The sequence below is a fragment of the Ranitomeya variabilis genome, chromosome 4 (assembly GCF_051348905.1).
Source record: "Ranitomeya variabilis isolate aRanVar5 chromosome 4, aRanVar5.hap1, whole genome shotgun sequence".
NCBI lineage: Eukaryota > Metazoa > Chordata > Amphibia > Anura > Dendrobatidae > Ranitomeya > Ranitomeya variabilis.
This window is the reverse complement of record NC_135235.1, coordinates 68,805,324-68,820,946: the sequence shown is the minus strand read 5'-3', so window position 1 is coordinate 68,820,946 and position 15,623 is coordinate 68,805,324. Positions and strand designations below refer to the sequence as shown.

Here is a 15,623-nt window from a genome sequence, read left to right as displayed (position 1 = left end):
GGAAATCAAGAGAAAAAAGTAAGCTTTTTTTTGGTCTTATTATGGGATAGGATGCAGCAAATCCGGTTTTTGTTTTTTCTTGTACAATAGAAGTTTCAAGGTGTCTTTATTTTCTTATCTTGAAAAAAAAATAAAACCACACCCACAGTACCCATACCTTACTAAACGATGCAAGAATGCGATAGGAAAAAGGCGCAACATGTATGAGGACATGAGGTCAGACGGAGTCCAAAGCATCATCTTGTAGGCTCCATTTGATTCCCTGAAGCGGCTATATTGGATGTAAAGTCTGAATACAGTCCGACGTGGACACTAAAAACCTGACAAGGTGTCTACAAAAAATAACAACTTACTTTTTAAAGGACAGCAGGAGTGTCTGATCCATAGGACTAAACTCTATAACTCGCCCCTTATGGACTGTTCCTTCTTTGAACTTTTGCACAGTTTTTAACTTTGTTAAAGCAAGATCTTTTTTCTGTAAGACAAAAAATTGAAAAAAGCAAAAAAGTGCCATAAGAGATAATGGAATCATTAAAGTAACAGTGAGTTTACAAGTAAGACGCAGGGATCACACCGATGCATAACGAGAAACATGTCTGAAAAGCGGAGCTCGTGATTCAAGACTTGGAGTAAAAGAGTATTACGGTAAGAATGGGGTGGGCCGAAGACACTCAGTTAGCATACGAGCATGCTCGGATAATACCTTATCTGAGTACGTTTGCTCATCACTAGTTTTTACTGAAATAAGTAACCAGTATACAATGAGAGACACTTTGCCGCTACTTACCATTAGGATGCGTTCACACAAGCGGATACAGACCGCAATGCCCAGACGGGTTTCCTGACTCAAACTCAAAGGCACATGTGAGGCTGTCAGTTCAGGGACAGGAGACCACCGCCAGCCTGGGCTTTCAGTCCGTATATGCTCATATGACTCAGGACTTATCTAAAGCTAGTGTGTAGTTCCTGTCAGTGGGCGCTATGAATAGGACCATGCGCTGTTTGCTATGCCCTTTCCATAACATACCACTTTAACCAAAAACAACAAAAAGGGGTTCACTGGATGTTTTTTTTCCATTAGCATACATAGGTCAGGACCCGCATCCATCAGGCATACAGGCGGTATATGTCTTATGCCATAAATATCTCATAAATGCTCGAGATGGTGATACGCCTTCATACCGAGCATCCCTGCCCCCACCGATAAAGTGTCATTAATTTTTAGTTATTGCTCAGAACTTACAAGTGAAAATCCGGAGGTTACTCCATCCAAGTGAAACACAGCCCCCGCACGCTTGTGCAATGCAGTCACTGTGCAGCGCTCGTGCAACGTGCCGATCCGGTCACTGCTCAGCTGCATGACGGAGCTCCCGGGCTGCAGGAAGCACTTCTGAAGGGTCAGACGAATGGCCTTAGAAGACCGGTCAATCCACAAGATGCAAGCTTTCATCTGGAGGAAGAAAAGAGACTTCAGATCTCATTAAATCGCAGTGAAATCTAACTAAACACGACCCGTCGGATCTCTGACATGACCGGTGTTCATTAGCCATACACAATTCTTGAGCACCTGGAACGGAGTGTAGCTCCTCTGTTATTCTTCCCAAAAAATGCATAAATAGATTGACAACAGTTGTCACAATCCCTCATCAATAAGGTTTGTCCCAACACTAATATTTCCAGAAGGAATAAGCAAGTATGAAATTCTACAAAAAAAAAGCTGTACTAAGGATATGCAGGTATATCCAAAACCAAACATGCTCTGTGCACATCTAGAAGGAGAAATTTAGTGAAAATGTCATTAGGAGGATTGCAGTGCCATTTACCCTGCAGATTAACACTGTATCTGCAAGTGAATAACATTTCTGGACATGACAGGTTTCCTTTCCTTGAAATGGTTGGTTTCTCTACATCGACATTCCACCAGCACTATAGGTGCATGAACTTCCTTTCCCTCACTTACACACTTGCATTGCATCTGCCATTGTCCAATGGTTGCCTGTCCTTAAAAGAAAGTTCACCCACTGCTACGACTGTATACAGCTTGAAAGACAGGAGAGCGGCGACACCGAAATCCTGTAACTCACCTTGGTGTCCCTGCTCCTAGAGACGGAAAGGACTATTTGCAGATTGTATATATAGTCTACGAAATAAGCAATGAGCCATATACAGACCAGACAGAGGTCAGCAGGAGACTCTTCTGGCCTCCACCTAGTGAATGGAGACCTATGGCTTAATTCAGCGCAGCTGCTGAACGTTCTCCCGACACATACGGCAATGGTACCATACTGGGTGGAAAGAGCCCACAGAGCAACAATCCAAAAGGAAAAGCAAGAGGAACTCCTGTGCAAAATGGTGAACCGAAAACTGCCCAACATTCATTAGATCGTGGATTTCTTCAGGAGTGGAAAAGCAAACAATTATATTAACAGGTATGGACACATACCGTCTGATCTTTCTTGTAAGAGTTGACTTTCTTGGACTCCAAGTGCAGGAAATCCACAACCCCAGTGTAGCATGACAGGAAGGATAGCATGACACGATCAGAGGAGACCTAGGGGGAAGACAAAAACAACTCAGTTACCATTGCATCCCATTGGAACCAAAACCCAACTATTCCCCGCTGCAGAGTGTGGAGTCTGTGAGGTCAGTACCTTCTGAACCTGCGCTTTTACCACCAGACCAGGCACAAGATTATTCAGGGTCCATTTCTGCTCCTCTGTAGCGATGGCTGTAGCCACATCAGACTGTGTGATGGACAGGCGAACAATTCGGCCACTATTCTTTACTTCATCAATCACACAGTTGAGGTACTGTCCGACCTGCAGAGAAGTCACTGTACACATAAAGCAGAAAAAAAAAGGTCATCTCATTTTCATTTGCCGGGCAGTTTAATGGCATCTATTGTCCCGTTATCACAAATGTCCATTATAATGAACCTCCTTACATTATGTACAGCATGACGCCGATTTCTAGTTCTCCTTTAAAGTAGCACTCAAGAATATATAATGCCAACTGGCACTATTCTATCTATAGATTTTGTTGCATTCGATTCTATACATTTGGAAACAGTCTACTAGTCCTTTACATGCTCTTCTGAATAGACACGAGGATAAACTTGTACTAAATTTTTTCTATAAGATGTCATCATTACATATCAAAGTTCTGCTGACAGCTATCGGATTTTTCCCTCTTATACCTCTGTATGTCATTTATACAGCTTAAGATACATTTTCTGCTTTATGTTGGAGCAGTAATATAGTAGGAGTCTATACAGTTAGTAACTGCAGCTAACCACAGCTTCAGCTTATCGCTCGGTCTTCTGCTTGTGATAGGTTACTCCCAGCTTTTACTGATTGTGTAAATTTCGCCTCAGTTCTATGTTCAGACTCTGCAGTGTATCTTACATGATGCAGCCTTAGGCCTCTTTCACACTTGCGTCGTGTGACGTCCGTCGCAATGCGTCGTTTCGGGGAAAAAAAAACCGGATACTGCAAATGTGCCTGCAGGATGCGATTTTTTCCCATAGACTTGTATTGCCGACGGATCGCGACGTATGTCCATACGTCGCGCCCGTCGTGCACTGGATGAGTCGTGTTTTGGCGGACCATCGTCACGAAAATACGTTCAAGGGAACGTTTTTTCGTACTTCGGGTCCGCTATTTCCTACCGCGCATGCGCGGTCGAAACTTTGCACCCTCCTCCCCGGGACTTTACAATGGGCAGCGGATGCGTTGAAAAACTGCATCTGCTGCCCACGTTGTGCCGAATTTTCACAACGTGCATCGGTACGTCGCACCGACGCTTAGCGATGGGCCCATGACGACGCAAGTGTGAAAGAGGCCTTTCACTGTTATTCTTGCCTCCTGCTTAGATGCAGCATAAGTGTATCTATGTAATCACCTACTACTTGTGATAAGGGGAAACCTAAAACAAGCAGGAGGCAGGGAAGATTGTCTCATGTGATGCAGCATCAGTCTCACTAAACCTCTTCCTATGAGTCAGGAATCAGCAATTCTGTCAATTACTTCTGTAGTCAGATAGAAGACAACACAGAGCTCCTGCTCACATGCAAAGCCAGAAGCATTAAAGGAAGAAGTTTGGAGGCCACAAACGAACAAACATAGCCCACAAATGGCACATTAACTAAAACAGATATATATATATATATAAGGCATGATAAAAAAATATCCTGTGAAACACTAAGCCATTGCAACTAATTTTCTACAAAGCCTCCTCATTTCAAGGGCTCAAAAGTAATTAGACAAATTAACTGTATCATAAATAAAATGTTCATTTTGAATACTTCGTAGAGAATCCTTTGCAGGCAATGACTGCCTGTAGTCTGGAAGCCATGGACGTCACCAAACACTGGGTTTCCTCCTCTGCGATGCTTTGCCGGCCTTTCCTGCAGCTGACTTCAGTTGTTGCCCGTTTGTGGGTCTTTCTACTGTAAGTTTTGTCTTCCGCATGTGAAATGCTGCTCGATGGGCCCGAGATCTGGTGACTGACTCGGCCATCGCAGAATATTTCACTTCTTTGCCTTAAACTCCTGTGTTGCTTTCACAGTATGTTTTGGGTCATGGTCCATCTGTACTGTGAAGAACTGTAAACCTTGCTGCATTTGGTTGAATCTGAGCAGAAAGTATCGCCCTGTACACACAGGATTCAGCCGGCTGCTTCTGACTTCAGTCACATCATCAATAAACATTAGTGACCCAGGGACATTGGAAGCCATGCATGGCCAATTCTCACGCCATCACGTTGCCTCCGCCATGTTTTACAGAGGATGTGGTGTACACTGGATCATGAGCCGTTCCAAGCTTTATCAAAACTTTCTTCTTCCCATCATTCAGGTACTGGTTGATCTTAGTTTCATCTGTCCAATGAATGCTTTCCCAGAACAGCGATGACTTCTTTAGAGTTTTTTTGGCAATGTCTAATCTGGCCTATTTTTAAGGCTAATTAATTGTTTGCACCTTATAGTGAACCCTCTGTATGTGTCCTCATTAAGTATTTTTATGATAGACTTCCTTTCTGGAGAGTATTTTTCACTTGGGTAGATGTTGTGAAGGTTTTTTTCTTCACCATGGAAAGGATTCTATGATCATCCACCATTGTTGTCTTCCATGGACATCCAGGCCTTTTTCAGTTCCCAAGCTCACCAGAGCATTCTTTTTTGCTGAATATATTAAACTGTTGATTTGGCCACTCCTAACATTTTTGCTGTCTCTCTGATGGATTTCTTCTTTTTTTTTTTTTTTTTCAGCCTAAGGATGTTCCGCTTCTCTTCCATTGAGAGCTTGTTTGACCACATGCTGTGGGTTCACAGCAATAGCTGCCAAATGCCACTCCTGGAATCAGCTCTAGACCTTTTTCCTGCTTAATTGACGATGGATTAACGAAGGAAAATCCCGTCCAGCCCATTAAAAAGCTTTTTAGATAATGGTCCAATTACCTTTGATCCCTTCAAAAAGAGGCAGCTACATATTAAAAAGCTGTAATTCCTAAACCCTTACTCCAATTAGAATTTGAATATCCTCAAATTAAAGCTGAGAATCTGTACTTTAAACCCATATTGATTATATAACTGTATCTGAATATGTTTTGGTAAGCAGCCAAAATGCCAAAACTTGTGTCACTGTGTCCAAATATTTCAGGACCTTACTGTATAAGTCTCTATGCATTTATTTAAGTGCTTATTCTGTACCATGACAGCATCACATATAGTCGCTGCCTACAAGTCTATGAGAACTTCATCACCTTAGCGAATATTATATACATCTATTTAATACATCCTTACATATACTTGTCTGGTTTAGATACACTTGAGCCTTTTGACGAGGCAAGAAAGCTTTAGTTCCCCCAATTCCTAGGTCAACGAGATATCCATGGTCTTCAACACTGGAAACACAACCGCAGAGAAACTGGGGAGGACAGATAAAATGTCACCACATCAGCAGGGACAGAAGTACCAGGGATTTATCATTCTGCCATTAGAGAAGAAATAGGCAGAAGAGCAACAAGGCAACCGGACGGAGCTACTAGAAAAGTGTGACATCAGAACTAGATACGATAGGAGGTAATTAACAGAGCAGTAGGGAGCGCTGCCACAAATACTGTATGTAACAGCGATATCCGCACTCTGGCAATTTCTTTGCAAGTGATCTAAGATAGCAATGCGATATCCAATTATGGGACAATCCTTTTTACAGTGGCGTCTTAAAGTTGCTCACACACGTAGGACAGCCGTCAGCAAAATCAGTATTCATCCAACGGTTATCTCTCTACAAACCCTTATCTACACGAATGCTTGGAACAGGCATGTGTGTTTATTTTACAACTCTGGCAATATCTAATATTACTAAAGGGGGTGTCCAGAGAAATCAAGTTATCACCTATTTGAGACCTGCACTGATCAACAGAACAGGGAACTTTAATCAAAGCTAGAATGAGGTGACATTGCACTTGCTTGACCGCCACTCCATTCATTCCCTATGGGACTGCTCTAGTCTTTTCCAGCAGCCTCAGAGAATGAGTCGGAAGTCTCATTTTGTAACTGGAAGAAAAGTGCTCAATCAGGGATAAAAATTTCCCATTCTGCTGATTAATGCGGGTCTCAGCGCTTGGACCCCTATTGATCAGCAAGTTATTACCTATCCCGTGGAAAGGCAAGATAACTTGTTATAACTGAACAACCCCTTACATGTATGATGAAATCTATTAAATGCCCACAGAATGAGGTTTTCAGCACCATCGTCAGTGAGGAAAGCAGATGTGCGTGAAGCCTTGCAGAGATGTACATCAGGGTGAGCTAATGGCCGGCAAGTTAGCCTTTAAATATGGAACTACTATTTTGTATCTCCAAAAATTGTTTGAACTGTTGCTTTACCAGTTTATTTGTAGAATAGGTCACAGAATATACATGCGATCTAGAAAGATTGAAATGCTGACAAGACCTACCATGCCCATGTGCAACGAAGAAGGCGTCAGATCCGCATTGACCAGCTTGGGGTTCAGAGACAGTTTGATACTTGGGTACCCACCAGACGTGGTCTCCAGGCGGCTCACTGCACATCTAACCAGCATCCCTGGTGAGTACAGGGCAGACAGCGGTAACAGAGCCTACAACAAAGAGACAACTCAGGGGGAGCCCAATACAAGCAACACAGGTTATTACATGTATCGAGTCAATGCGACATCTTTGATGGGAAGTGTAGGTGCAATGAATGCCTGGTTGAGGGCAAGAGATGGGGGGACGGGGAGGCGAGAGACGGGGAAGCGAGACGAGAGACGGGGAGGCGAGGCGAGAGACGGGGAGGCGAGGCGAGAGACGGGGAGGCGAGGCGAGAGACGGCGTGTATAACTTATGAAAAGTTTCGGTTGCAGACATGCTCATCTGAACGTTGTGCTCCTTTGTGTCTGATTTGCTCGGCACACTCCTGCTTTGATAGCCGAACCAATAGTACAAATTACATTGCAAGCATTTCTTTTCAAACAATTGCATTGGACATCATTTTTCTTGATTTCTTTACAGCAAGACAATGCATTTAAATCAGTCTGGTAAGGTGTTTGACATTTCCAGCTGGTCTTTAGAGTTTGCAATTTACATTCCATGGAAGAAGGCCCGCACCTCTAAATCTCTTGGGCGTTGCTTGCACCCAAAGTGGAAGAAGCAGCTTCCACGCTGCAGACGTCAGAAACGAATGAGGGCGCTCTAGATCACTTTCCTTTACCATTTTCATAAAGGAAGCTCGAATCCTTACCTCCAGTGGTTCATCAGTTTCCACTTGCTCACTAAGCAATTTGGTGTAGGCCTCACAAACATTTATTGCTTGAACGTAGCCAATGAGCCCATAAGGTAAATTAATGGACAACTCAAAATCTTTTGCTTCTTTCACACATCCCAGGAGCAGCATGCCATCATGGAGGTTCTGCAATTGAGTAAGAAGTCGTCATGATCCAAAAGTGATTAATAATACAATATACTTAAAAAAATAGAATGTTGTTCCTCCGTTATTTCTCCTGGTAATTTAGATATAGACAACTGAACTTTACTTTCTACAGAAGGATTTAGCTCTATGCACCTGCCTACATTAAAATTAAATGTATGGATACCCTCTAATGTGACATGTGCGATGGTAAAGCTCAGTTGTCAAATTACTCACACATTTCCAGGAAGGATGAAAGAATGGGTGATGAAGAATAGACATGTCATTTTTAGAAAAGTCTACCAACCTTAAAATTCAGTAATTCAATGCCTCTGTCTTTTTTTTCTGTGCTCTTATCCGGCTTGAAAATCTCTGATTTGTCCCTTAAAATCTTCTTCTTTTTCTTCTTTATCTCTTCTATTTCTTCATGGTGTGTCTAAATAGGAATATTAATGTACTATTTGTACTGCAATCGACTAAAGTAGCAATGATTATAAGGGCTGTAATACATAGAATAATCTTAGAATAACAATAGGAGTGCTGATTTCAAAAAATGTGGCATCTTTAAACAGATTGTCCACAAGACCCTCACCGATCAGCTGTACTCCGCTCCAGCTTGATAGACACGGTGCACGGAGCTGTACTCCATAGTGGTGTACGGACTTTAACCCCTTCCCGACCTGTGACACAGCGTATGCGTCATGAAAGTCGGTGCCAATCCGACCTGTGACGCATATGCTGTGTCACAGAATGATCGCGTCCCTGCAGGCTGGGTGAAAGGGTTAACTCCAATTTCACCCGACATGCAGGGACAGGGGGAGTGGTACTTCAGCCCAGGGGGGGTGGCTTCGCCCCCCCGTGGCTACGATCGCTCTGATTGGCTGTTGAAAGTGAAACAGCCAATTAGAGCAATCTCTAATATTTCACCTATGAAAATTGGTGAAATATTACAATCCAGCCATGGCCGATGATGCAATAGCATCTGCCACGGCTGGAGACCCCGATCTGCCCCCCCCACCGCCACCGATCTCCTCCTCTCCGTCCTGTCATGTCCCATGCTCCCCTCCGTCCTCCTGTCCGCTCCCCCGTCCTCCTGTCTGCTCCCCCCGTGCTCCGATCCCCCCTCCCCGTGCTCGGATCGCACCCCCCCCATACTTACCGAGCTCCGATGTCTCTCCCGGTGTCCTCGGTCTTCTCCATGGGTGCCGCCATCTTCCAAAATGGCGGGCGCATGCGCAGTGCGCCCTCCGAATCTGCCGGACGGCAGATTCTTTCCAGGTACATTTTGATCGCTGTGATAGGTTCTATCACAGCGATCAAAATAAAAAAAATAGTAAATAACCCCCCCCCCCTTATCACCCCCATAGGTAGGGACAATAATAAAATACAGAAATTATATTTATTTTTGTTTTTCCATTAGGGTTAGGGGTAGGGTTGCACTTAGGGATAGGGTTGCACTTAGGGATAGGGTTGCACTTAGGGATAGGGTTGCACTTAGGGATAGGGTTGCACTTAGGGATAGGGTTGCACTTAGGGATAGGGTTGCACTTAGGGATAGGGTTGCACTTAGGGATAGGGTTGCACTTAGGGATAGGGTTAGAATTAGGCTATGTGCACACGGGTGCAGATTTGGCTGCGGATCCACAGCGGATTGGTCGCTGCGGATTCGTAGCAGTTTTCCAGCACATTTACAGTACCACGTAAACCTATGGAAAACCAAATCCGCTGTGCCCATGGTGCAGAAAATACAGCGCGAAACGTTGCGTTGTATTTTCCGCAGCATGTCAATTCTTTGTGCGGATTCCGCAGCGTTTTACATCTGCTCTATAATAGGAATTTGCAGGTGAAATCCACACAAAAAACACTGGAAATCCACGGTAAATCCGCAGGTAAAGCGCAGTGCGTTTTACCTGCAGATTTTTCAAAAACGGTGCGAAAAATCCGCACACAAATTCGCAACGTGGCCACATAGCCTTAGGGTTAGGATTGGAATTAGAGTTAGGGTTGGAATTAGGGTTAAGACTAGGGTTAGGGGTGTGTTGGGGTTAGTGTTGGGAGTTAGAATTGAGGGGTTTCCACTGTTTAGGCACATCAGGGGGTCTCCAAACGCGACATGGCGCCACCATTAATTCCAGCCAATCTTGCGTTGAAAAAGTCAAATGGTGCTCTCTCCCTTCCGAGTCCCGACGTGTGCCCAAACAGTGGTTTACCCCCACATATGGGGTACCAGCGTACTCAGGAGAAACTGGACAACAACTTTTGGGGTCCAATTTCTCCTGTAACCCTTGAGAAAATAAAAAATTGCGGGCTAAAAAATTATTTTTGAGGAAAGAAAAATTATTTTTTATTTTCACAGCTCTGCGTTATTAACTTTTGTGAAGCACTTTGTAGTTCAAAGTGCTCACCACACATCTAGATAAGTTCCTTTGGGGGTCTAGTTTCCAAAATGGGGTCACTTGTTGGGGGTTTCTACTGTTTAGGCACATCAGGGGCTCTGCAAACACAACGTGACGCTCGCAGAGCATTCCATCAAAGTCTGCATTTCATAACGTCACTACTTCACTTCCGAGCCCCGGCATGTGCCCAAACAGTGGTTTACCCTCACATATGGGGTATCAGCGTACTCAGGAGAAACTGGACAAGAACTTTAGGGGTCAAATTTCTCCTGTTACCCTTGGGAAAATTAAACCATTCTGGGCTAAAAAATTATTTTTGAGGAAAGAAAACGTATTTATTATTTTCACAGCTCTGCGTTATAAACTTCTGTGAAGCACTTGGGGGTTCAAAGTGCTCACCACACATCTATATTAGTTCCTTGGGAGGTCTAGTTTCCAAAATGGGGTCACTTGTGGGGGAGCTCCAATGTTTAGGCACACAGGGGCTCTCCAAACGCGACATGGTGTCCGCTAACGATTGGAGCTAATTTTCCATTCAAAAAGTCAAATGGCGCGCCTTCCCTTCCGAGCCTTGCCGTGCGCCCAAACAGTGGTTTACCCCCACATGTGAGGTTAAAAAAAATGGTTTTGTAAATTTTGTTGTAAAAATGAGAAATCAGTGGTCAAATTTTAACCCTTATAACTTCCTAGCAAAAAAAAAAATTTGTTTCCAAAATTGTGCTGATGTAAAGTAGACATGTGGGAAATGTTATTTATTAACTATTTTGTGTCACATAACTCTCTGGTTTAACAGAATAAAAATTCAAAATGTGAAAATTGCGAAATTTTCAAAATTTTCGCCAAATTTAAGTTTTATTTCACAAATTAACGCAGAAATTATCGACCTAAATTTACCACTAACATGAAGCCCAGTATGTCACGAAAAAACAATCTCAGAACCGCTAGGATCCGTTGAAGCGTTCCTGAGTTATTACCTCATAAAGGGACACTGGTCAGAATTGCAAAAAATGGCCAGGTCATTAAGGTCAAAATAGGCTGGGTCATGAAGGGGTTAAAGGGACCCACCATGTCCCCAAATGACCTGCTGGTTCATAGCATTACTATTACATTACAATGATGTCGAGCCGCCGTGCCGAAGGTGCAGCTACTGGGAGAGAGTGAATTTATTTCTCCCAGCAGCCGCCAGCTTTCAATCACCGCATTGTGAGTAAATAAATATATTTTTAAAGTTATATTAAAAATATTTCCTTTTGAACCTAAGGCAAAATGGCTCATTGACATACAGAAAAGAGGTTGTCATCTTCTCGCGGCCTCTTCTTAATGCCAGTTACTTCGGATTTCTTCTGTACGCCCCCTCGGGGGAAACTCTCTTCCATTTTGGTGTATGTCTGATAAAGAAAAAAAACAAATAAAACATTACAAAACTATTAAGAGAATTGTACTTTTTCACTCTACGATGAAAATCGCAAGCAAGTCGGCTGCTATTGCCTGCACACCATTAAACTATTCCATCAGTCGTGCTTCAGCACATTTTTACATATGGAATTCATGGTATGGACGTGTAGATGCTCTTCCCTCAACAGAAAGAATATCTTTTCTTTTTGTAGAGATTCGATATTGCAGCCCTGAGAAATCTAGTGTAGAAGTCATATGCAAATCGGGCTGGAAGTGCACAGGGGGCGTGTCAATGTTCTTGGGAAAGGAAGTCCAGCTGCATTGACACGCCCTCAGTGCACTTCCAGCCTGATCTGCATATGACTTCTATCCTAGATTTCTCAGGCCTGGAACATTGAATCTCTACAAAAAAAAACAAAACACGAAAAATGTAAGATTCTTATTGGGGGACAAGCACCTATATAGCCATACCACTACTTCTATATGTAAAAACGTGCAGGCAGCTTCTCTTTTAAGTGTACCATTACTTCATGATGAATGTGGTGTCCGGCAAATTTTACACTGCATATTTTGCAGTTTATTCATATTAAATCCACACCATAATCTGGTGGATTTGGTGAGAATTCTGGTGCAGATTTCACCTTTTATACTGTAAATTGGTGAAATCCGAGAGAATAAAGCACAGTATAAAGTGACAAAATGCAGCTTCACAAAATGAACTACAGTTTAATCCACTGAATATGATTTTTTCGCATGGATGAGGCTTGGTATAATTTCATTCACTTTGCTGCCTCTGTAATGCGCTGAGGATTCCCTGCTGCAAATCTACACAGACGGACATACAACATTGTGACCAGCTTTATTAAAGGGGTTAGTCTTGCTCCGCTTAACGTCCATTTACACGGACTAAGCGGCAGCACAATGTGACCACCGATTGGTAAACTATTACCGATCGGCGGTCATTTAAAAATAAATGGTGTGCGCTGAACGATCTTCAATAGATCACTCAATGCACAAAGGCTGCCATGATTCTCTGCAGTGCAAGTCCTGATTACATAAGAATGAATTGGCAAAAAAGATGATCTTTTGTGCTGAGTAAAAGTCAACCTTTTTAACCCCTTAATGACCGCCAATACGTCTTTTACTGACCTGAGATATAAGAGAATAGCCTCCCCATACAGCTGACAATCCAGCAGCTGTCGGCTGTACAATATAGCTGACAGCTTGCCGCATCAGCCACGATCAGTGTTTGCACCTAAATCTGTTTAACCCCTTAGATGCTGCTGTCAATAGTGACTACATCATATAAATGGTTAACAGTATGTGGGGGCTTCATCTTTATCCCAGTCGGTGTCCGCAGATCAGGATTGTGTGGCCCTGATGTTTGCCATGGCAGTTCATCACGAAATAGCGGCCTTACAGTCTGACGGCTGTTGTAACCTGTACAGAAGTTAGCGGCATTTAGGTAGTAAAAAAAAAAAAACACTTTCTCATTCCTATCATGTCACTTTGCATTAATTCCTAAAAATCACCTGAAGGGGTAATAAACTACCTGATAGCAGTTTTCAATATGTTGAGGGGTGATGTTTTTAAAATGGTATAACTTTTGGGGGTATATATATATATACCCCCAATATATACCCCCAATATATATATAAGCCCCAAAGTCACTTCAAACATGGATGAAGCGTTCCAGAGTTATTACCACATAAATTGACATTGGTAAGATTTCAAAAATTTGGCTCCGTCACTAAGGGGTTAAAAGGCAATATAGTCACAACGCCAGAGTTTTTATCAACATTCATGCAAAGCCTCTGTACATGTATGATTATTATCCAAGTAAAGGCGCAATAGTAGACAGGGGCGGGGTAGAGCAGAGTAAAGGCCCCGTCTCACATAGCGATTTACCAACGATCACGACCAGCGATACGACCTGGCCGTGATCGTTGGTAAGTCGCTGTGTGGTCGCTGGGGAGCTGTCACACAGACAGCTCTCTCCAGCGACCAACGATCAGGGGAACGACTTCGGCATCGTTGAAACTGTCTTCAACGATGCCGAAGTCCCCCTGCAGCACCCGGGTAACCAGGGTAAACATCGGGTTACTAAGCGCAGGGCCGCGCTTAGTAACCCGATGTTTACCCTGGTTACCAAAAAAAACAAACAGTACATACTTACCATCTGATGTCCGTCAGGTCCCTTGCCGTCTGCTTCCTGCTCTGACTGAGTGCCGCCGTACAGTGAGAGCAGAGCGCAGCGGTGACGTCACCGCTGTGCTGTACTTTCACTTTCACTTTGCGGCGCTCAGTCAGTGTGGGAAGCAGACGGCAAGGGACCTGACGGACATCAGATGGTAAGTATGTACTGTTTTTTTTTTTTTACATTTACGCTGGTAACCAGGGTAAACATCGGGTTACTAAGCGCGGCCCTGCGCTTAGTAACCCGATGTTTACCCTGGTTACCAGTGAAGACATCGCTGGATTGGTGTCACACACACCGATTCAGCGATGTCAGCGGGACCTCAACGACCAAAAAACGGCCCAGGCCATTCCGACACGACCAGCGATCTCACAGCAGGGGCCTGATCGCTGGTACGTGTCACACATAGCGAGATCGCTACTGAGGTCGCTGTTGCGTCACAAAACTTGTGACTCAGCAGCGATCTCGCTATGTGAGACGGGGCCTTAAGACTGGTGACAGAGTAATTATGTTTTTTGTAATGTCCATTCTGAATAACAAGAGAGCATAACCATAGTTCTCTGTTTTCACATCGCTCATTCATTAGCAACCTGATTAAAAGGCAAAATATAGTCACAAAACAAGAGTTTTTTTATCAACGTTCATTCGTGATTAACTTGCCCCATTACATTGGCATCGAGAGGAAAGCAGAGCAGGCGACGCCACATCCACTGATACCAGCAAGTAAGCCTAGCGTGATCGTGCACCATTGATCAGAGCTACACTGATTATAGGGGTTGTCTCTCATTCTTTGGCAAGAGCACGCCACTCCCCAGCCTCCCGAAACCTGGGTAATGGTGGACATATCAATAATGCAACCCTGCACAGGGGCCCAAGAAGTAAAGGGCAACTACCACCAAAGCAGATGGGATTGTGCATTATGATGGACTATTGGGCTGCAAAGGGCCCATATATTGTCCTCGTATGTGCTGACAGTGAGTGCTCCTTCACCAACATGCAGATTGGGCATTACCGATGCCGCTATATGGGACAGCATGGGAGGAGCGCAGGACACGGAGGATGCCTGACCATGGCAGACTTCACAGCAGTGCTCTACTATTGGAAAGAGCTTGTAAGCGCTGCGCTCCTCGTCTAGGCCACGGCAAATAAGACTGCAAAGGTGGTCAGTAACCTAGGCAACAAGATGTAAACAATAACATTAAATATTAAATATCTCTTGAAAACCTGAGAGGCTCTTTGATAAGATGTAAACTGCACAGTTCATGATTTTACAGGAACTTTGCAGCTTTCTCCCATTTAACACAACGAGACAACCCCTTTAAGGGGTGAGGATGGAAAGACCGCAGTACGAGCATCAGGAGCAGGAGGCAGCCTCACACGCCATCACTCCTGTCTGTGAAGCTTGGGATGGTCACATGCCTCACAGCCCAGCTTTACAACCAGCCCCTTATTCTAGCTCTGATCAGGCGGTCACTTACCGGCTGCACACAGCTCACACACACACGGGGGGCTCCGCTGCTCACAGCCGGGCTCCTCGGCAGAAACATGCAGCGATCACACACGTGGGTTACCCGTGCTGTTAACCCGGAAGTAGAAAGTTCCAGCCACATAGTCACGTGACACACTACTTCCTGTTCCTGGTCTGAGAAACGCGTCACCGGGGTCACCTTCTGGGTCTCGGAGAGCGAGAGATTTTAGCGGCCAATA

General features: G+C 44.0%; 1 protein-coding gene across 1 annotated transcript in view; it reads right to left on the bottom strand.

Moving 5' to 3' along the window:
* The window catches only part of PDCD11 (programmed cell death 11), an 82,552-nt gene extending 66,955 nt beyond the window's left edge, over positions 1–15,597 (bottom strand). Inside the window, exons 1-10 of the mRNA XM_077258678.1 lie at positions 15,395–15,597; positions 11,608–11,712; positions 8,236–8,364; positions 7,764–7,931; positions 6,961–7,122; positions 5,801–5,924; positions 2,652–2,833; positions 2,444–2,551; positions 1,244–1,450; positions 354–475 (exon numbers count right to left, since the gene is read on the bottom strand). Coding sequence (XP_077114793.1) covers positions 354–475; positions 1,244–1,450; positions 2,444–2,551; positions 2,652–2,833; positions 5,801–5,924; positions 6,961–7,122; positions 7,764–7,931; positions 8,236–8,364; positions 11,608–11,712; positions 15,395–15,526 — 1,439 coding nt within the window. The 5' untranslated portion in view covers positions 15,527–15,597. The remainder of the gene's footprint in view (positions 1–353; positions 476–1,243; positions 1,451–2,443; positions 2,552–2,651; positions 2,834–5,800; positions 5,925–6,960; positions 7,123–7,763; positions 7,932–8,235; positions 8,365–11,607; positions 11,713–15,394) is intronic.
* Between the last annotated feature and the right edge of the window lie 26 nt (positions 15,598–15,623).